This window comes from Acanthochromis polyacanthus, chromosome 1, assembly GCF_021347895.1.
Source record: "Acanthochromis polyacanthus isolate Apoly-LR-REF ecotype Palm Island chromosome 1, KAUST_Apoly_ChrSc, whole genome shotgun sequence".
NCBI classification, from domain to species: Eukaryota; Metazoa; Chordata; class Actinopteri; family Pomacentridae; genus Acanthochromis; species Acanthochromis polyacanthus.
Window position 1 is genome coordinate 29,268,367 of NC_067113.1, and position 21,534 is coordinate 29,289,900.

A 21,534-nucleotide genomic window follows, 5' to 3' on the forward strand; every position below is an offset into this window, starting at 1 on the left:
CTTCCTCTTCTAATTCTCTGTCTGCTGCAGGGATCCTCGGTGGCTTTTTGATAGATTTACTTTTGCGTTTCACTGACTCTACTTGAAATTTTTATAAAAGTAAGCGCATATGTCATCAAACTGTCTGTATAAATGCACACACTACCGTTTAAGAGTTTGTGGTCACCCAGACAATTTCATGTTTTCCATGAAAACTCACACTTTTATTCATGCACTAACATAATTGTACAAGAGTCTTCCAATCATCAATGAGCCTTTCAACACCATTAGCTAACACAATTCTTAACAATTCATTATGATCATCATTTTTATTATTGTTTACAGTTCTGTTCAGTTGCAGGAAATAACTAGTTAAATCACACAAAAAAAATATTTATTTGCATGCTAACCACAAAGCAACAGCAAATGATAATAATAATATAATAATAGGGCTGCAGAGTGGTGTAGTGGTTAGCACTTTTGCCTTGCAGCAAGAAGATCCCCGGTTCAAATCCCGGCCTGGGCCTGGGATCTTTCTGCATGGAGTTTGCATGTTCTCCCTGTGCATGCATGGGTTTTCTCCGGGTACTCCGGCTTCCTCCCACAGTCCAAAAATATGCTGAGGTTAATTGATGACTCTAAAATGCCCGTAGGTGTGAATGTGAGTGTGATTGTTTGTCTGTATATGTAGCCCTGTGACAGACTGGCGACCTGTCCAGGGTGTCCCCTGCCTTCGCTCGAGTCAGCTGAGATAGGCTCCAGCACCCCCTGCGACCCTAGTGAGGATAAAGCGGTGTATAGAGAATGGATATAATGCTTAAACATAAAATGAACTTATACTGATTTTAAATCAACTGAAAATATAATTTTGCAGATATTTGCAGTTATTTTAAAGTTTTTTGTTTGTTTTTTTTTAAACATTCTTTAACATGGTATGGTTTTATCTTGTTTAAGCATTTTTCTGACCTCCTTGCTGCCTAAATTTCACAGTTTTGTGACTGAATTTTTTTTATTTTAGTATGTTTATCTTTAAATAGTGTATGATAAACACAATAATAATGTTGCCCTGTTTTTTCTTGTTTTTTTTTTTCTTAATTTAGAATCAGAATCAGAATCACTTTTATTTGCCAAGTATGTGAGCACATACAAGGAATTTGACTCCGGTATTTTACAGTACCCTCTTGTACAAGACAAATAGAAAATTAAATAATAAACATAAATTATGTAACAAAAAATATAAAAAATACAAACATAACTTTAACATTATGTAATAAGAAAAAATAACATAACGTAACATGACAGTTTTATTTATTCCCTTTTATTACATTTAGGTTTAGCGGTTTGTACATTATAAGTCAGCAAGTCTGCAATCGATTAAAATATGACAACAGCCTACCTGCAGTATTCAGAAGGAACTTGTGTTTGGGGTCCCAGAAGGAATATGGACTGCGCATGCCCATAAGGTACAACGAAAAAGACAATCAGGCAAATGAAGTGGAAACACCTGAATTGACCAGCAGGTATGGATGGAGTGATGCGTGTCGCTGCAAATAAGGTATGGAAATCTTGTCGAAATATTGTCGTATGCCATGTGAAATGTTGTGCAGCAAAAGAAAATATGCTCGTAAAGCATACAAAGAGCCCCTAAACTATGAAAATGCACAAAAACTGAAGAAATGTCATAAACAGAAATCTGCAGCAACGAATGAATTTGATAAAGAATCTTGTAGTAACACTGAGGTGAAGGCGATGTTTATTTATTCCAATATAACAATCACTTTGTTATTTTTACCTGACATTTAAAAATGCGTTAACCTGAAACACACAGGAACCTTTGTCGTGTCCTTGTAACTATACGGACAGTTTAGGTGGCCGGACCGAACCAGGAAGTGCGTCCCTGCTGTGACCTGCTCGCCGTTAGCTTTTATAAAATGGACCCGTAGCTGAAGACCAAAGTCATGTTTAACTTGAGGACACTGCAGAAGAATAAAACGGTGAAATATGGAATTCCTATGCTGGTAGGTGACTTTTCATGATACGTTTTTGATACGAATTTACAGAAACAAAGCGGTGTTTGGTAACACTGGCTAGCAAGTTAGCAGCTTCTCTCCTGTCAAACACCAGATCGAGTTATTTAACCAGTTTACCGCTAATATTAAAGCTTACGTCGGTTTCTAACGCATTATAATAAAGCAAATGTTTTCTCTTTTCAGTAGTTAATTTTAACCATGTTTAAGAACACCATTTTAGTGATTCTAGCCTTTCACTTACTGTAACGTTTTAATGTTTATTTTTAATCATTACAGTTATGTTGTTGTGCCATATTACTTCATTGTACCACTCAAATTTGAACACCTATGAACTAGAACTGAGGAATAAATTGATTTCAAATTGAAATCAGTATTTGAAAGAATGCAGTTAGCTAATCACAAAGACGAAAATGTAGAATATATATTATACAGCAACTCTGACCCAGGGGTGTATTATTATTATTACTTTATTTAACTTCAGTGCAGAATGTTCAATACTTAAATGCTGCTCTTGAGAAATGATTGACCTACGTGATTCAATGTCAGATTGTTTACAGAAAACTGTTATGATTTTCTGAAGTTGTCTCATAATAATGCTCCATCATGTGTTTTTAAGTCTGTACCAGTCAGAGTCAAACTGAAGCTTGACTTGACCAGTCAGAACGTTTAATTTCCCAAAACATGATGAATCATTGCCACGTGGGACACATCAAAATTTTAATTGCTGTATATTGTAATGTAAAAATGAAAAGACTGAAGTTATTTGAGATATGTATTTACTGTTTTTTTTAATGACATAGGAGATTGAACAATAATCACAAAGCTGTGGCTGTGCTGAGTTAAATATAGTGATAATAAAAATATTTCTAATAATTAAACAATAAGATTTCCATAAACAATCTCCCAATGAAACAGATTATATTATATAATACAAAATAATCCTGAGTCAGATGGACTGCATAATGTATATCTTAAATAATAGCCTTTGTGATTTGTCAGTTGCATTGTTTTACATTTTGATTTGAATTTGATAAATTGTTCAGATCTACTGTACACCTTGTATAACTTGTGAAATTTCTGTTGAATAATTTGTTTTAGTAAACATTAGTTGGAGCAAACTCCTTTCAAACAAGCTCTCTGCACAGTCTTAACACTTGTAAACAAAATGATTGTGACTTTGTTAAATAACATTGATACTTTTTATTCCAGTTGCTGGTAGTTGGTGGCTCCTTCGGCCTGCGAGAATTTACACAAATCCGATATGATGCCCAAAAGCTCAAAAGAAAGGTTTGTACTCTTTTAATTTTGGTTGTATTTTATAATCCTGTAAAGGTTGCTGATAATATATTTGAGTATTGGTTAAATTCAGATTCCCAGATCTACATCAGACCAGAAAACACCTGAGAAAAACTAACATAGAAGCACCTCAAGAGTTAAGACGATAGTCTTTGTGTTGTTATAGCCAGTGTGCAGTTACTCCTCCTGGTGGTTACAAATGTAATTGCATGGGAGGTGTGAATTTCTTTTCAATGGACAAGTATAAAAGAAACGCATGCAGAAGTTGTTGACAGCTGCTGGAATCTGACAGTTCAGTGTGGTGCATTTAATTATTTATTTATTTTTAGAAATTTGAATGAGGCGCTTTGTCCATCCATCATTTCAGAAAGACACTGCAGGCTTTTCTAACCCATTTAGGAGGGAGTCGGTGCAAGAGCAAGATGTGAGAACAACGAGCTCCACTAATTCATAAAATGACAACCAGTTCATTAAAATGACAGAAGACCTACACTTTGTTTAAAGACATTACAGTGTGAGGAGCTGGCTGCGAGGGGAAGTGGCTGTTTTGTGCCGTTTTGCTGTGACAAACTCCGATGCGTGTCGTCTGGGTGGGAGCCAGATGGCATCTTTTCTTATTACCGTCCATGTGAGGCGGCACTAGACTGTGGATGATGGTGGTGGTGGTGGAGGGTATGGAGCCCCTGGCAGTGGGCCTGTGCAGCGGCCCCCACACTGCTCGTTCTCATCTGACGGGTCCTCCGGCAGACCGAACTCACTCCTCTAAGACTCTGGAGTGAAGATTCAGCTCTGCTCTGTGTGTGTGTTTGCATGTGTAATTATATGCACTGAATCGCTAAACAGTTGTTAAAATGCACATGATTAAAACCGATGTTCCAGTTTTCAGTCGCACTCTCGTCGGGCGACTCCATTATTCCGTTCTCGCAGATATTTGCTCACTTGTGATATATTTGCTCACTGAAACCCCTGTCTGCTGAGGGGAAGTCACTGTGTGATCCAATTTGCATTTTCTCTTGAATGATTTAATTTCGCCTGGAGGCAGAGATGAACTTGCAGCCCTTTCTGTCTTCCCTGTCCAGGTTTTGTACGATTCTCTCTCTTCTAGTTTTCCCGGTTTGTTTGTGAGGCTCACTTACAGCTACTACCACCTCCGCTGCAGGTATCGCGCTAATTACTAGGGCTATTTATTCCCTGCTCTGAAGGCTGCAGAATATCCTATATATTATTTATTAGCCGTAGTAATGTAGGTCTAATTATAAATCAATCATGGAATTATGGAAGTCATCAGTCACCCTGGTAACTACGGCGTTATTGCTGTGAAATTTTAAAACTCATTAAAAGTAATGATTCAGAATGGGATTCATTTCAGTCCTATTCTCAGAAATCAATTTGAATTGCAGAGCCCAGATAGCTCCATCGGACCCGACTCGCTTTTTAAAAAATGTCTACTAAAGCCGGTGATGTTGATGCCAAATCAAGCAGAATAATTTACAGAGTAAAGGCAGGGGAAAGTCGATCCTCCCTCCGGTTTTGAAGAGGCTCGACTCTGACACCGGTGGTTCTCTCACAAGGAAGAAAACTAATCCACGTCTTGTGCAGATGTCATCATTTATACATTATAGTGTGTAATAATAATACATGAGGAGGTGGAGAGATCTCAGAGCTTCAGTCGAAAGCTACAACTGTACAAACCTTCTCTCACTTTATTCTGTTTAATTTCTCTAACGGTCTCACTGTCAGATGAGTTATTCAAACAGGGAGACCCTCCACATGTTCTGTTCCTTCTCCCCGTCTCTCTTTGAGTCTCCCCTTTTGTGTCGTCGTGACTGGATGAGTCGGAAAACTCCTCACGTGTTTTTACTTCTTTCTTCCCTCACAGATGGATCCCGCCCTGGAGGCTAAAGTGAACATGCAGAGGCAGTCGGTCATCCTGGAGGAGGAGTACGAGGTAAGAACAGTCGGGTAGAGACACCCTGAGGGGGGGGGGGGAGATGAAAGAATCTAACCGGTGTGTCTGCAAGAATGCTGTGACGGGATGCAGTTGTGCTTTTATGGCTTGTCTTCAAGTAGCAGATTGTTTTTATAACACAATTTTGGTTGTGCAGTTGGGAAATTTCAAGCGCAAGATTCACTTACGGAGCTATTCCTGAGGTTTCATATGGTGTACGTGGAGAAACTGAGCCAAAAACAGTAGTTCAGAGATTAATAGGTGAGCATTTGTCGCTCATTCTGGGTTTTTATTGAGGCACTTTTCCATAATTTCATGGGGAACATTAACATTGTTTCAGGCATTGCTGCTTCATCAATCTGTTAAAATGACAGCATTCTATCATTCAAACAGAAGTTAGTTTTATGTTAATGTTACTCACAACTTCAGACATAAACCAGCTGTTACGACCCGGCTGTCTGAGGTAGCCAAACCGTAACGACAAGAAAACAACGCAATGCTGAGTTCCAGAGTGATACGCAGCATTTATTTTTGAAAAGTGGAAACAAAACACAGAAACGAGGGGGTTAAAAGCAAATGGGTGCTATTGAAACAAACTATACAAAACCGAAAGCGATCCTCTCTATGAAGTCGATAGAACAAACTGGCAGAAAATAAAAGATAATGGATAAAGGAAGCTCTAAACCAAAACACAAGGCAGCAGCACCCTTAAGTAAAAACTAACAAGTAACTCTCTCATCGTATTTGTTCACAAGTCTCGAGGTAGTCAGTCTCTAGCTAGCTTCTACTCTCTATAATTTATAATAGTAATTATCAAAATGAATGTTGCTCTTACATGTGCGTAAATGTGTTCTCAATTATGAGCCGCTACTAATGATCCTGCTGCCGTCTGATGCTGAAAGTATTCAATAAACTTAAAGGAAATAGTCCTAAACAGCTGGAAGCAACAAACTAAACTTCAGCTCTTATTTGAAGTTTTCTCAAAACCAGAATTCAATTTATTATTGGTAAGTCTCATTTAGTGTTTATCGCAGTAAAGTTAGATTTTTTTTCATGGACATTTCAGTTTGTAAAGGATGTGAAATTGAAGGCAAAACGACTTAGAAAGGTGTTTTGGGATTTCATCTGCAAATTATGTCGTTTGTGCTCTCTGTGGTGTTTTTTTTGACCAGTATTGGTTTTGAAAAACAGTCTTCACCAAATCACTTTACACGACTCAAAGTACTGTCACTTGTGCTTGTCTGCCTGTTAGTGCAACTGTACAGAGTTCAGACCTGCGCTGTTAGAAGTGATACAGAAATGTTATTAGGGCTGACTGTTGTGAAAGTTTGATGAAAGTGTGTTCATTCAGACATGAGTCTGATGCTTCCAGATTTACAGAAATTAGTGTATGTCTCTAAAGGGCTTTAGTAAATTATAAAAACTTGAATTTAGATAGGTTTTTATCACAGTATGTGTTCCCAAGATCAAAAATGAAACATCATGCTAAAACTGTTGGTTTATTCAGGTGTCTGTAAACACGTACTCCAATCAGAATGTAAAAACTAGACTTACATTTGTATTCTCACAACTTTTCACACTGATTGTTGAGAGATCATGGGGAATTTGAGTATTTCCTGATGTTACAGAATAAGGTCAAACAGCATTTCCTAGTAAGTTGAGGACCAGCACTGTTCTTTATTTGGGCACTAAGTGTTCAATTCTGATGTAAAGTTGCCTTAAACAGTTGTTAATTTTGAGTAAAAACTAGGGTTGGCCCGAATAGTGGTTTCTGGCCTCCGAATATTCGGGGCCTATCAAAGATGAATATCCGGATATTCGTTCCGCCCCGTAACGTCCGACCGGGGGGGGGGGGGAGTGTTTGGCGGAGACGGCCTGAATAGTCGGATCCGTTCGTCTGGTCTCCCGGGTCCACATTTTGCCCTCGTTTAGTCTTTAGTAAACTGAAGAATTCCCAAACACCGGTCTTCGGCATCTTGTCTTGTGTTTATGCAACGAAGTGAAGCGTGACTTCAGAGTCGACAGCCACCCGGCCATTGTGTACATGTTATAGACTTATGTGATCACAGGACGAGATGAGCCGATGTGGGCCGAAGGCGGAGGGAAGACAGTAAAGCTGCATATTCTTTCCGCCCAGTGATATCCGATGATGGGGGGGCGGGGGGGGCGAATATTCGGACACCAAATTAATATCCGGATAGTGCCGTAGCGATCGGATATTCGGGATATCCGGGTCCAGCCCTAGTAAAAACATAAAATCCATGTCCTAGAATTAAGGCCCAGATTTTCCTCCACCATCAGTCCAGTGTGTTGGTTTATTCTGTCTGGATTCCAACTCAAACTCCTCCCGATTAATCATCCCTAATTGAATATTGTCTATGGGCAGTTGACAAATGATTACTAGCAAAGCCAGTATAAGAAACACCGGTGCTAATATTGGCGAACACTGCAGGGCAGAGGGGCACATTTCCACCGCCTCTCCTGGGAGTGAAGTGGGTGTGAGTGTTGGATCCAATTCAATTTTATTTATACAGAGACCATTTCACACCATAAGTCATCTCAGGCTCCTCCACATAGTAAGGATTGTTTCAGAAAGCTCCAGAGGCGCTCAGACTCGGCCCTCCTCCCGGTCCGACCCTGGAAACATAAGGAGGGAGGAGGTTTCTGAAAGTATCTGACCGTCCAGCAGACACTTCTGAAGAACTCTGCTGGCAGCTCAATTCTTCTCATCTGTGTGACCCAACAAATGGTCAGAATTTTCTACTTCAAAGTGCATCAAGTAAACTGAGCAGAAGAAATAACTTCTTGTAGTTGTGCAGACTTCTTTTACACTCGCAGTACTCTGATGGCTTCACTCACTAATGCAGAGCTTGTGCAGTTTTTAGACTAACAAGAGGGTTAAACTCTGAAACCTACATACCAGAAGTGTGTTTGGAGGGCATGGCTTCTTCTTAAAAATCCCCAAAATTGCTTCATTTATCAGTGCCAGAAACTCATCATCCCACTTTCAGCTTTCCAACAGTCCCTGACGTAACTGAGAGTGATGGAAGCTTAAAACTAAGCTAAAAATCATATTTCATCTGTATCATTTAAACTGAACAAAAGCTGGAACCTCATTTGCAGTTTTCAGACACTGTTTAATCTTTCTTTACAATCATATTATTTTGGTTAAACTCTAAAACCCACAACTGTGTTTAAAAGTCATGCTTGTTTTTATAAAATCTCCAAAATTGCACCGTTTATCAGAGCCAAAAGCTGTTAAAACAACAGGAATCATCCGATTTTCAACTTTCCAACAGTCCTTTAAGTGGTCATGAGGGATGGTAGGCTTCAAACTAAGATCAGAATTGTCATATTTCCTTGAAGTTTCTTGACTATTTATTGAATGTGAGCACAGGTGTGTGTATGTGTAGGGTTCTTGTTGTACAATGACAATAAAGCTTCAATAGAATAGAAATGGAGACATAGAATGAGAAATAGAAAAAGAATAAATTCAAATTTATGTTTCCTTTAAAAATTAACCAAAACTTAAGTGTTTCCACCAGATTTGGTTTAAAACTACAATTGTGGACTCCTTGACACAGTCATGAAGCCATTAGTGACTCACCTACGACCGACAGTCATGTGACTTTTCAGTTGAGCTGCAGGATGTTTACACATAACAGATAGGAGTTAATTGTCGAAACAAATTAAATATAAGTAGTAGAATATCTCTTTAGTATGTCGAGTCACATTTTTTCCAGTGTGAGAAACCAAAACACATTTTATCATTTTGTTGTAAGTTGAGAGACAGTAGATTTGGTCTGATTATTTGATTGATTGTGTTAGACATGTAAGGAGTTGGTTCTAGCTTTTTAGAGTTTTTGGTGAATGAATAATCAAAGAAATTCAACTTCCTTTTATGATTTATTGTCTTGTAACACGGTTAAACTGCACAGAAGACCCTCTCGAGTTCTCTTCTAGTCGTGGTTGTGCCGTTTCCACAGAGAGGCAAAATTTTATATTTCACGGCAAAAAAACACCCAGAAACTCCTCGGGGTTCATAGTGTTAAACTCTAGCTCCTCTTGTGTTTTTTTTTTCTTCTCTCTGCAGAAGTTAAAGGAGTTGAATTTGGACGAGTGGAAGAACATCCGTGGTCCTCGTCCCTGGGAGGACTCCAAGGAGTACCAGGAGCAGCAGCGCAGCAATCTGAGCAAAAACAACTGAGACTCGAGGACTGAGCGGCAACACAATGATGGAGGACGGAGCGGTCTGCAGCGAAGACGCCACTGAGGTTCAATTATCGCTGCAGCTTCAGGGCCTCCTCAGTCTGGGCTTCTGTCGGACTCCAAACTCGAGACACATTCAGGACTGCGACAGGCTAAAGTAAAGTTAAGATGATTCTTCTAGTATCCTTACGTATGGATCAGTCACCTGTTTGGAGGTTTTTGTTCTGCAGCCTGATCAGGAGTTTGTTCTAAAAACCAGCCAGTAGGGGGCACATCTGTGTCCTGCTGCACCTTCCACACACAGACCAAGGTGTGATTTCCATGTCTCAATAAATTCTTGCCGTTGATCCAAAGCGTTGCCTCTACTGTCATTTTGTTTTTGACAAAAGCTCGTGGATGCAGTGAGTCTTTGTTTATAATGGTGTTGCATTGATTTACCAGTTGAAAGTATAAAAGAATAAATAACACGGCGGTCCAGCCTTTCCTCAGGCTTTATAGGTCTCGACAGTAATCTGTTTCTCTGACAGTTATTACTTTGCACTGCGGTGGATTTATTGCATTTATAATGGAAATGGTATTACCTTTTGCGTTTTTTTTTTTTTTACCCCCAGTCCTGCAAAACAAAAGAACACAATTTTTGCTGTATGCCACAACGTCTTCAGATTGGTGCCTATAAGTAATGTGTGTGTGAGTGACAGGTGATGCATGTTCCGCCTCGCCTTGTTCGACTGTGGAATGAGATGTAATGAATGCTCTTCAGGTGCCTGCGTGCAAACGTCTTGGGATGCATTTTCTCTCATTATATTTACGTTCATGATTTCTGAGTCACTTTCACACCCAGTGTTCTCAGACTCGGGGAAACAAACGGCAGATCTAACGTGAGGATTAGTTTATTTCATGCGCAGGTTGCACAGAAGCGCGTCTTGTTCCGAGCGCCGCTTTGTCGTCGGCTGTTTATGAAGCAGAGCCGCCTCTAATCCGCCAAACACATCTGAATGACAAAGTGGAGTAATCAAGTGTTTGTCACAGGATTAACAGATCACATCGAGGCTCTCGTGTCAGGCGGCGCGTTGATAAAAATGTCTGCTGCCTCTGAAAGGGGCTGCTAAATTTAGAAGCGCCACATGTTGGTGCAGCTGTAATCTTGGAGGTGAATCACACACTTATTGTGGAAGCTCCACAGGCTGGCCCTGGGCTGTTTTTGATTAGATACACACTGTCTGAAAGTCAGAACTACTGTGCTGCTGCTGCTTCTGCTTCTAACTGTGGGACAGAAGAAATATTGAGCTCCATGATGGTCAGTAAGAAGCGCTACTACACAGAAAAACAAACAACATTAAAGCCTCCGGAAATCCATGCAGCATCACTATATGCAGTATATGGAATTATAATTTACAAAATGAACATCATGCTGCATTGAAAGAGACATGAAACTACCAATTGAGACCATAAGCTCATTAGGAAAATACTGAGGTAAAATATTAAATGAAGTTGGGTCATTTTCTCATAGACTGCCACTCAATTTAATGTATTTTTGCAACCTGAGGAGTCGCCTCCTGCAGGCTGTTATAAAGAATGCTGGTCTAATTTGCTATTAACCTTTGAAACCTGAACTTCTCTACAATTAAACATTTTTTTTTTGTTTTTTTTGCTTTCCAGCTGATGCTAAAATATATGGAGATTGTTAATTGATCTATTTTACATAGAATATAGATACATAGATATATAACATAATAATTAGATCCCCCTCCAACCGGTCCTACGAGAAACCGGTGCTTGCAAAAGGTTCAGAGGTATGCATTGAATATGCACAAACTGGCATTGGAGGAATGGATACGATATCTCAGCTACATTCTGAATGAAAGTGGTACGATGTGAATTTGCGACAATAGGCGTCAAGAGTTTAATGTTGTGTTTCCAGTATAAGCGTAGTTTACTGATGATGCATACTAAATAAATGGACACAAGGCTGTTGTAGGCTGCAAAAACTTGCTAAGAGCTTTTCTTCCCTGTGATGAGATTCTTCCTAACAACCAGCAGGGGGCGACTCCTCTGCCTAAAAAAAGTCAGATTGTTCAGCAGTCTGAGAAAATAGAACTGTTTCTAATATGATTTTTTACCTCGGTAAACATTTTCCTAAGAAGTTTATGGACTGAATTGCTAATGTCAAGTCACCTCGACTACAGCATGATGTTTATTTTATAAATTATGGTCGGATTTAGAGTAAAATATGCAATAAAACGGGGTGTCTTTAGAGCGGGGCTACCTTGTGATTGCATGGTGTCAAGTTCTGAATCAGATCCATCACTCCTTCATTACATCTGGTTTCAAAACAAAAAATCAAATGCTAAACTGGAGGCTTCAGGATGATGGGTTTGTTCATCCTTTATATACAGTCTGTGCGACTGACATTTGGCCTTCACATAATATAGGAGAACAGGTAATGATCGGAAAGACTCCGGCTTGTTTGCAGCTTGCAGGTGTTCAAATCATGAAACGACTCAAGACAGCAGCTGCAAGTCGTCTTCTGCTGCCGTTTCTGACTCTTAATCAATAATCATAAACAAAGCAAATAAGATACAAGCAGGAGTCACAATTTTTGAAGGAATGTCCATGGCGGCCTCATTCAAACACTGATGTTAAACAGAGTTAAATATACTGTGTTCGCTCATCTATTTTTAAATAATTAATCTAATACTGTTTGTCTTCACAACAGATGAAACATCTCATAAATAACAAAATGAAGTTGACATTAATTTAAAATAAAATGGAAACGATAATGAACACGTACATGACTGCAGGCATCGAAAATAAAAGCTTAAAAATAAATAAATAAAAGCAGTGCTCTAGTACATATTTAGACTTTAACTCTGATGCACGGAATGCTTTAAAGTTTGCAGCACAGCTTGTTAACTGACTTCTAACAAAGTGAATCCCAAAGTTATTCACATTTTATGAAGCAGTTTATTGTGATTTTTTTTTTTTTTTATGAGCTGAATGTCAGAATATGTCAGAATCAATTTCAAGTTCTCCTTCTGATCTAATAAATTTTAGCTCGTAATTAGATTTGTCAGCAGAATTTGTTTGTCCAGAACCTTCATAATTTTCTACAAGTCTGATATATTGGAGCTGTAAGAGAAATCTAAGCTTTTCCATTGATAATTCTGACTCGAAAATTGACTTGAACAGTATTTATTTTTGTGAAAGCAAGTGATCATGAATTGCCTTAAACCTGCATTGAGAAAATGACTCCATTTCTCATTGAATTTAACATGTTCCTAATAAAATTATGGTCTCAGTTACTAGTTTAATGTCTCTTTCAATACAGCATGACAATAGTTTTGTAAATTATACATTCATCCATGGTTAAAAAAAATAGATTATTATGGGGTTTGTTGTTGCTACTCTATTAGCTTGGGTGTAGTTTCCTCAAATCTATCACTCCTTTGTCACATCTAGTTTCAAAATGGCAAACTTTGGATTAAAAAATGGCTTCAAAATGGTGGCTTGTAATTACATTTAGCAAAAGACTTTGGCTGATCACATCCATTTGTAGTCATATTTGTCTAGAACGTCCACATTTTCACCAACAAGTCTGAAAGAGCTTTCAGAAAAATCGAAACCTTCTAGTCATAACTGTGACTGGAATGTTGACATGAAAAGTATTTATTTGTGGGAAACTGGTATGGAAACATCAACATGTTGGAAAAACAACATTAACAGCAAATTAGACCTGCATTCTTTTTAACAGCCAGCAGGAGGCGGCCTCTCTGGTTGCAAACATACATTAAATTGTGTAGATCCATGAGAAAATGACCCAAGTTCTCATTTCATTTTTTACCTCGGTTAGCATTTTCCTAATGAGTTTATGGTCTCAATTGCTGATTTCAAGTCACTTTGAATACAGCATGTTGTGAATTTTGAAAATTATAGTTCCATTTAGAGGAAAATACACAATAAAACAGGGTATACAGTTGGTACAAAACATCAATTTAATAGAAGCACAGCACAATTACTAAGTGGATACATATACTAGCTCTAAGAACTGCTGCTAATATCACATTGCTACCAAAGAAACCACTATTCTGAAGGCAAAATGATGTGTAAAATTTGGTTCTGTGCCCGTGCATTCAACTAAGCATTCCACTTATTTAGTCATTTTTCTTTACTCCCTCCTCAGTTCTTTCAGTTTACATCATGGTATTTTTTTAGCTGTGTGTTCGGTGAACTGTCCTTAACCTCACTAATTGTGCACTGCCATCCAGCCTCACAGCTCCTCCATGGAGCCATCTTCAAGTGAACCATGTGAAGTAGACTTGAGAGCACTGAAGCAAAAGACATGTTACAGCAGACTGTGGTTGTATTATGGAGATGCAGCGGGGGTGTAGTCCATCAGAGGCCAAAATGGGTCAGCCTGGAGGGCCTCGCTATCATAAGCTAGCTGTCAGGATGCGGGACGAGTTCTAATTTGAAAAAGATTCCACCCCTTCACATGCTGTTCAATTTTTCATTCGAGAATGCAAGAAAACGTAATTAAATATTCATTGGACAAGGCTAAAAAAGGGGGAAATCAAATTCAATATTTACCACGTCGTTTTTATGAGCTGGAGAACGAATGAAGTCTGAGAAACAAGAATCATGTAGCTGGGCTCCGTGACAACCGTGGGGCTCTCAGACACTAAATAATCCTCAGCATCTTCCCGAGGCTCGATCCAGCTCAGGGGCCCCGGCATCGCTCAGATTTCTCCCCCTTTAATCTGCAGCAGTTTGGGTTTTTCCATGAATCAAATCCAACCGGCTTGTGCCAGATCATCGCAGCTCTGATGTGGAAACGCCGTGCAGAAGAAGCAGGCAGCTCTCGGTCCTTTCTGGCCATTGATGAATGAAAAATCCCTTCCTCCCGAACTCTCTCACACACACTCCAGATGATGATTAATTACCAGTGGTATTATCTCACAAGAAGACATTCTTCACAAAGATTACTGACACGATCGCTCAGTTCGTTCAGACAGAAATGCAAAATAATACATCTCATTCATTCTTCTCAGAATTAATCCTCAAACCAGGCTCACATCCCAACGGTTTATATTTATTGTTAGCTGGACTTTTACCTCTAATGTAGTTTAATCTTCCCACTGAAAATGCTCTTGATTCCACGAAATGTATATTACAATGAAATTAAAGCAATGAAGAAATGAAACCATGTTTTTGGTAAGATTAAAGGATGTTATTTTATCATTTATGTCACCAGAACTATATTAGGTTATTTCTGATGCAGTCCTGATGTCTTTACCAACTGCTCCTGTAAAGTTCTTATGCTATCAAAGAGTACTGCAGGCTGAAATGCAGTATTTAACTGCACCTTTAACACACAGTACTGACAGAACCTAAAGTACGCTGCTATACTGCAGTAAGTTGAAGGAGGTCAGTGGTGGAAAGTTACTAAGTACATTTACTCAGAAAATTCAATTTTCTGCTTCTTTCTGCTTCTACTCCACGATAATTCAGTGGCAAATATTGTATTTTTTCAGTTTTTCCAATACGCTTTTGTCGTAATTCCAATTGTTTTGCAGCTATGCTTAAAATCTTAATTAAATAAAATCAGATTTGCCCAAAATTTACATTTTAGACTCTGTACTTCTAGCTGAACTGCAGCAACATTTATGACATTTATGAACAGATTTTGGCTGGTCACATCTGTTGGTGTTCACATTTGTCTGGAACGTCCCCCTTTTTAGCAACAAGTGGTGGCAGCATCAGGATGTGAAGCATGGCGGAGGCAGCATCAGGACGTGAAGCATGGTGGAGGCAGCATCAGGACGTGAAGCATGGTGGAGGCAGCATCAGGACGTGAAGCACGGCGGAGGCAGCATCAGGACGTGAAGCACGGCGGAGGCAGCATCAGGACGTGAAGCACGGCGGAGGCAGCATCATGATGTGAAGCACGGCGGAGGCAGCATCATGACGTGAAGCACGGCGGAGGCAGCATCATGACGTGAAGCACGGCGGAGGCAGCATCATGACGTGAAGCACGGCGGAGGCAGCATCATCAGGATGTGAAGCACGGCGGTGGCAGCATCATCAGGATGTGAAGCACGGCGGTGGCAGCATCATCAGGATGTGAAGCATGGTGGTGGCAACATCAGGATGTAGGATTGCTTCGCAACAGCAGAAACTATAAGGCTTGTATGAGTCATACGGTTAAGGGAGCTATGAAGCTCATTCTTTGGGAACTCTGGTTTCATCCATAGACTGTATAAGATAGAATATTTAAAAAGTAATTCAGCTGCTGCAGCTGTGGTGGTGAAGTACAACCTCCACTACTCTACTGACTCACTGAAATGTCACTCAGAGAGCGCTACAAAATCAAATGACAAAAAATAGACCTCGCCTAAATGAAGGCGGGGGGAGAGGAGAGGGAGGAAAGTGAGTCAAGAAATGGCCCCTGTGCTTATTTTATTAGTCCCTCTTCCTTCCTTCCTTTCTTTCTTCCTCCCTCTCTTTCGTCTCATTTCTATAAATAGATGGACGTTTGGCAGCTGAGGGGTAGTCCACGCAGAACAAATGCACCCCCTGGCTGTTTCACTTCATTCCCCACATAATGAGCCAGACGGAACGCCGCACAGATCGCCGCCGTCACTTCCACTCTTCCCCGTGACCGAGGCAGGGGCCACACGTTGCCATGGAGACGTGGCTGCCGGGCAGAGGACGGCCCGGCCAGCGTCCGTCCATCCAGAGACCCTCAGTCGAGCTGACCTCCCCGCCTTCATCCCCTCCGATTCCCTTCATCCTCTTCCTTCTCTTTCATTCAGCACCATAAGGCACGGGGGAGATGAGTAGATGAGTGAGGAGTCCAGTGTCCTACACTCGTCTTCTGTGCTCTGTGATGTAATGGAGTCAGTGCCGGTATCCCTCTCTCACCCATCTTGCTCTACAAATATATTCCAGACCAGTGAACCACTGAATGCTCGGCTCCAGTAGCTGCAGCTGCAGAAATGGCACTCTCCATAGACAGTATGTGGGCAAACACTGGTCTCTATGGATATTATTTGAGCCAAAAATACATACATTATGAAAGCTTAGGACCAATCCGCCTCTCTGTCTGCACCGCGTATTTATGGACTTTCAGGTTTTTATTTGAGGAGGAGATTTATTAGCGCAGGGCAATGAAGGTTATGTTGCATTATATGAAGAATGAGCAGCGCCTCTTCTCCGTGGGATTATGTGCAGCTAATCAAGTGAAAGCATGTGTGCATGTGGATGATTAGATAACAGGTTCGGCTGAGCAGTACATGCATGGTAAATTGTAAGCGATTCCACCAAATAATGATGTTTCCTTTACAGACTGTTAGATTTTAACGCTCTGAACCACCAAAATCCACCTGCAGGATTTAAAAGCACACCATCTTCAAAAAATAATAATAATAATAAAAAATAAAATTAGCACAGAAAAAAGCACCAAATTGCACCATTCATCAGAGCCAGAAGCTATTATTTTCAGCTTTACAGCTGTCCTTGAACGACCTGTGATGTGATATTCAATCAGAAATACCGACTAAATGTAAGCTTAACTTAGTGATATTACATCAAAATTATTTTATTTTCATTTTGTCTCATTTAGAAATTTGCCACAAATAAATTCCTCAAACTAAATGGATTCTGTAAAAAAACAAAAACTTATATGCTCTAGAGTGCAACCAAAAAGCCATCCGAGACTCAGATGTAAGCAGCAGTCACTTGGGAAAAAATACTGAGAATTTTTCACTCAACTCGCTTGAACTGCATTCTGTGTTTGCACAGAGCAGGTAGAAGACGGTAGCATATGGAAGCAAATCGAAGCTGAAAGTAATGAAATACCTCAAACTTGTTTATCTCACATTTTGGTAATTTTATTGGCAACACTTGTAAAGACTTGGAAAAATGTGCACACAGTGATTCCAGGTGTTTCCCATTTTTGAAAAATGAATATTTAAATAATTTCAGCTTATTTTGGATTTATAGTTTTAGAACTGTTTCATACTGCACAAAACATATTTGAGTTTTCTCTCCTTCTACCCAGGAAGGGATTATTTTCGTGGGACAAAACACTTTTAAATATATGACTTTGACACACAGAGATGAGTTTTTCGGGGTTTAATCAATGGTCGGAGAGGTCTTTGTAACAATGAGATGTTGTGGAGCTGAAAGTGTAAAGTTTCCCTCTGAAATGTAGAGTGAAGGTGTAAAGTCAAAGGGAGAAACTGTGTATATAACAAGTGTTACAAAGGTTCTCTCTTCACCATAGCCTAATGGGAAAATGGCAAAGATGATGTCCCAACTAGAGTTCAGCTGAGGGCATGTGGGAGACTCTGAAGTCAACTAAAAGATGGTTCTTTGGTCTGATGAGACCAAAATTGAACTTTTTGTCTCCAAATGCTGCACATAATTGTGAATACACCATGGACTCTGTGAAAAATTGTGGTGGCACCATCATGATGTGGAGCATGGTGGTGGCAGCATCATGACATGGGGATTCTTCTCAGCAGCAGGTCCTGGAAGTCTTTTAAAGTAGAGGGTAAATGAATGCAGCAAAGTATAGGGAAACTACAGGACAGTCTGATGCAGTCTACAAGAGATCTGTAACTGTAAGATTTGTTTTCCAGCAACACAATAACCTAAGGCAAACAGCCAAAACTATGCAGAAATGGTTCAAAATTGTCAAGATGAATGTTCTGGAGTGGACGAGTCAGAAGCCAGACCAGAGAACTATTTATCTGGACTTGAAAATGGCTGTTCATTCATGGTCCATGATAGAACTTGCGCAGTTTTGCATTGAATAATTGGGCAAAACTGCAGAGTCTAGATCTGCAAAGCTGATCGACATCCATCCATTCAGACTCGATAATGACATTTCAGCCAAAGGCTGACCTGCTAAATACTGACTTGAATGGGGTGAATACTTCTGCAATCACTTATTTTACCTTTTATATATATAATTAATTGACATTACTCTATGGAAATCAGTTTTCACTTCTTTTTTCTGAGAATCTTTTTTTGTTTGCAAGTAATAAAAGGAAAATTCCAAGAACATGAATACTTTGTGCATTCCTGGATAGGAAGCACTAAGTATGATATTATGTTGTAGTAATGAGTGACCCTTCATCCATATTTTCATTCAAGTCAAACGCTGCATCCCTGAACTCCCTGCATCTTTGATAGAGTTTCCTTGGGGGGCTTTGCTCTGTGTTTGACCCCCACCTTCACACCAGCGTCCAAACACACACTTCCACCGCTGACAGAAAATGGCCTTCCAGCCTCGAGGCCTTTTGATCCTGATTCGAGGTGACTCTTTACCTTTCTCATTTCACAACTTCACTATTCATTACCGAGCGTCGTAAGTGGACGTCGCCGGGGGGGTGATGTCAGTGTTAACTTTCCCGATGACCCCTCCCTCCCTTTTCTTCTCACCAGCCGGGCCCTCACTGTCATCGCTCTTGTTTTTTTTTTTGTTTTTTTGTTCCACTGAAGTTGCTGCAGCTCAAGCCTCCAAATTCTCAGCGTGTGCAGAGTGCAGAAATACAAAGCAGAAAATGCAAGTGCAGCACTGTTCTCTCGTGCTGTGCTGCATCCTTCCTGCTCCACATTCCCTGCTTCTGCTGCTGCTGCTGCTGCTGCTGCATGCGAGAAGTTTTAATGAACCTGATGCAGAGTTGCAACCGCCGTCAAAGCCTCTCGTGGCAAAAACAGTGCAGAGGAGATGCTCTGCTCCGAGAATCGATGCCACCAATCAGTTTCAGGGCCGCAGCCATCAAGCCAGCCGCCCCTTGTAAGTGCTGCTGCTGCTCTCAGTGGGAAGCACAAGCAGGCCTGGTGTGTTGATTACAAGTGTAATCCATTAATCATCACTGAACGCATGGAGGACTTTGATGAGAGCATTGAATTCCAATCCTGCGATGCGTGCTGGCTGCAGGTCGGCTTCAAACAGCCTTCAGTCTGCCCGGCGTACTCTCAGCCTCCACCCTTTTTCCTGCAGATAAGCAAAACTTCATTAAAAATCCAACCATATTCTCCATACTAATTACAGCATCACATGGAGGGGAGTGGAGGGTGGGACGCTGAGGATGATGGTGGGGGCCCTTCCTCCCCAACACTCACTGTCCATTTGTTGTTGGTTTTTTATCGAATTTCACATTTGAATTTAACAAGCATGGAAGTCTGAACAAGCTAATAAGATTCTGAACCACAGTGCCGGACTATGTAATTAAAATCGGATCCAACTGATTTTTCCCTGCTTTGCATATAGGCTCCGTCCCAACAGAAGGAGACTCTGCATGCTGCGGCGGGTCGACTGCTCCACGTCTCCTCCTGTTATTTCTGGATGGATTAATAAGTATCCATTATTGATTAACTGCTAATTATTTTAAAAGACTTTTAAATGCTGCCATTAATTTTACATCCTGTTTGGTTGGCTCTGAGAGTTTTAGGATATTTTTGTTCTCCTTCGTTTTTACCCACAATGCTCGAGGCCTGCATGATGCTGTAATTAGAGGTGGTGGCAGTGTCAACATCCTCCTGCCTCTGGGCCTTCGTCTGTCTCATCAGCAGGCTGATCGTGCAGCCCAGTGAAGCTCGTACTGGAGAGAAATGCGTCTAACTGGAGGTTTAAGATCACCGAGCTGTGCAATGCAACTGCAGGAGGTGATGCGCTGAGGATGTGCTTCTGCTATAATCTGATCGGGTTTTTATTTACTTGTAATCCGGATTGCTGGCTCGATTTGACCAGCACAGCTTGGAGTTTAACCCTCCTGTTGTCTTCATTTACAGGCACCATAAAATATTGTTTCCTTGTCTGAAAAAATTTCAAAAATCCAGCAAAAAATTCCCCAAATTTAAAAAATTTGCAAAACCTTCAGGAAGAAAATTCTAATAATTCCTTAAAAGTTTTATTTAAAAAAAAAAGCCAATTTGGCAAGAAAATTCTTGTAAATATTTCCAAAAAAAGAGTAAAAATCTTCCAAAGAAATCCTAAAAATATCTAAAGTGATTGCATACATATCAGGAAAACTTCTAATATTTTTTTAAAGAATATTCAGGAAAAAATCAACCAAAATCCAGCAAAATTCACTGGATTTTTTTTTTATTTTTTTCTTAATATTCTTTTAAAAAAATCACTTTTTCCACAAAAAATAATCAAAAATTTCCCAAAAATGTTGAAAATGTGAAAATTTTCACTGTGAAAATATGTGTTTTTCTACATTTTCAAATTTTAAAATGGGTCAATTTGATCCGCAGGACGACGTGAGGGTTAAATTCTCCCTTTCTTAAATGAATCTATTGAATGACTTTTGTTTAGATCAATTCTTCTAACCACTGTGAGATAGAATACGTCTTCATGTGCGTCGAGACTCCTCACATTTTTAGGAAACTTGTGGCATTTGCATTAATTTGCGACCATAAGCACACAACTACAAATTGTCATCAGTTTGTTCATTTCCTTATAGTGGTTTCACTAATTTTATTCTAACTTAATCTCCCTACACACTTTTTGTATGCAGATATAACTGTTTTAACTTACTATGCCTGATGTGAGCTGTTGATTTATTAGAGATAATTCATGTTATTGAATGTCAGTCTAAAAGTACAAGCTGTTAACATGCTGGATGATAGCAATTTTTTTAAAAGTCCCTCGGCAGGTAACAAGGTTCCCATTCCACTGTCTGTCCTCTGTTTAATGAATTCATAAACAATAAAAAAAATTAGTTTTCTGAAAATGTATAAAACAGTTACCTGTTTTTGCAAATGAACTCTTCAAATATTTGTCAAAACAGAACAAATCTGTTAATAAAGTTTCGGAATCATGTCATGTAAATAAAAGTAATTTTCTCTTTTAAAAAATTAAACTTCGTGTTTTTCGGGTAGTGGAACTTGTAAAATCCGTTTATTTTTGTAGTTTTATTTATACATTTGTGTTTTTATAAGATATGTGGCAAAAGTTGAATTGAACAGTTTGATTTGTTAAAGAAAATGGAAATATTTGTGAAATTAGAATAAATCCATTAATATAGTTTTGGAATCATGTGATGCAAACAAAAA

General features: G+C 39.6%; 1 protein-coding gene across 1 annotated transcript; it reads left to right on the top strand.

Moving 5' to 3' along the window:
- The first annotated feature begins 1,824 nt into the window (after positions 1-1,824).
- Positions 1,825-9,815, top strand: LOC110953224 (cytochrome c oxidase assembly protein COX16 homolog, mitochondrial). Its single transcript, XM_051957464.1, has 4 exons — positions 1,825-1,997; positions 3,219-3,296; positions 5,185-5,253; positions 9,347-9,815. The coding sequence occupies exons 1-4, from the start codon at positions 1,938-1,940 to the stop codon at positions 9,458-9,460; spliced, it is 321 nt and encodes a 106-aa protein (XP_051813424.1). The 5' UTR covers positions 1,825-1,937; the 3' UTR covers positions 9,461-9,815.
- The last annotated feature ends 11,719 nt before the right edge of the window (positions 9,816-21,534 follow it).

Coding starts and splice junctions, on each gene's coding strand:
- LOC110953224 (XM_051957464.1), top strand. CDS start 1,938: ATGTTTAACTTGAGGACACTGCAGAAGAATAAAACGGTGAAATATGGA. Junction 3,297..5,184: donor CCCAAAAGCTCAAAAGAAAG/GTTTGTACTCTT, acceptor CTTCCCTCACAG/ATGGATCCCGCCCTGGAGGC. Junction 5,254..9,346: donor TCCTGGAGGAGGAGTACGAG/GTAAGAACAGTC, acceptor TTCTCTCTGCAG/AAGTTAAAGGAGTTGAATTT.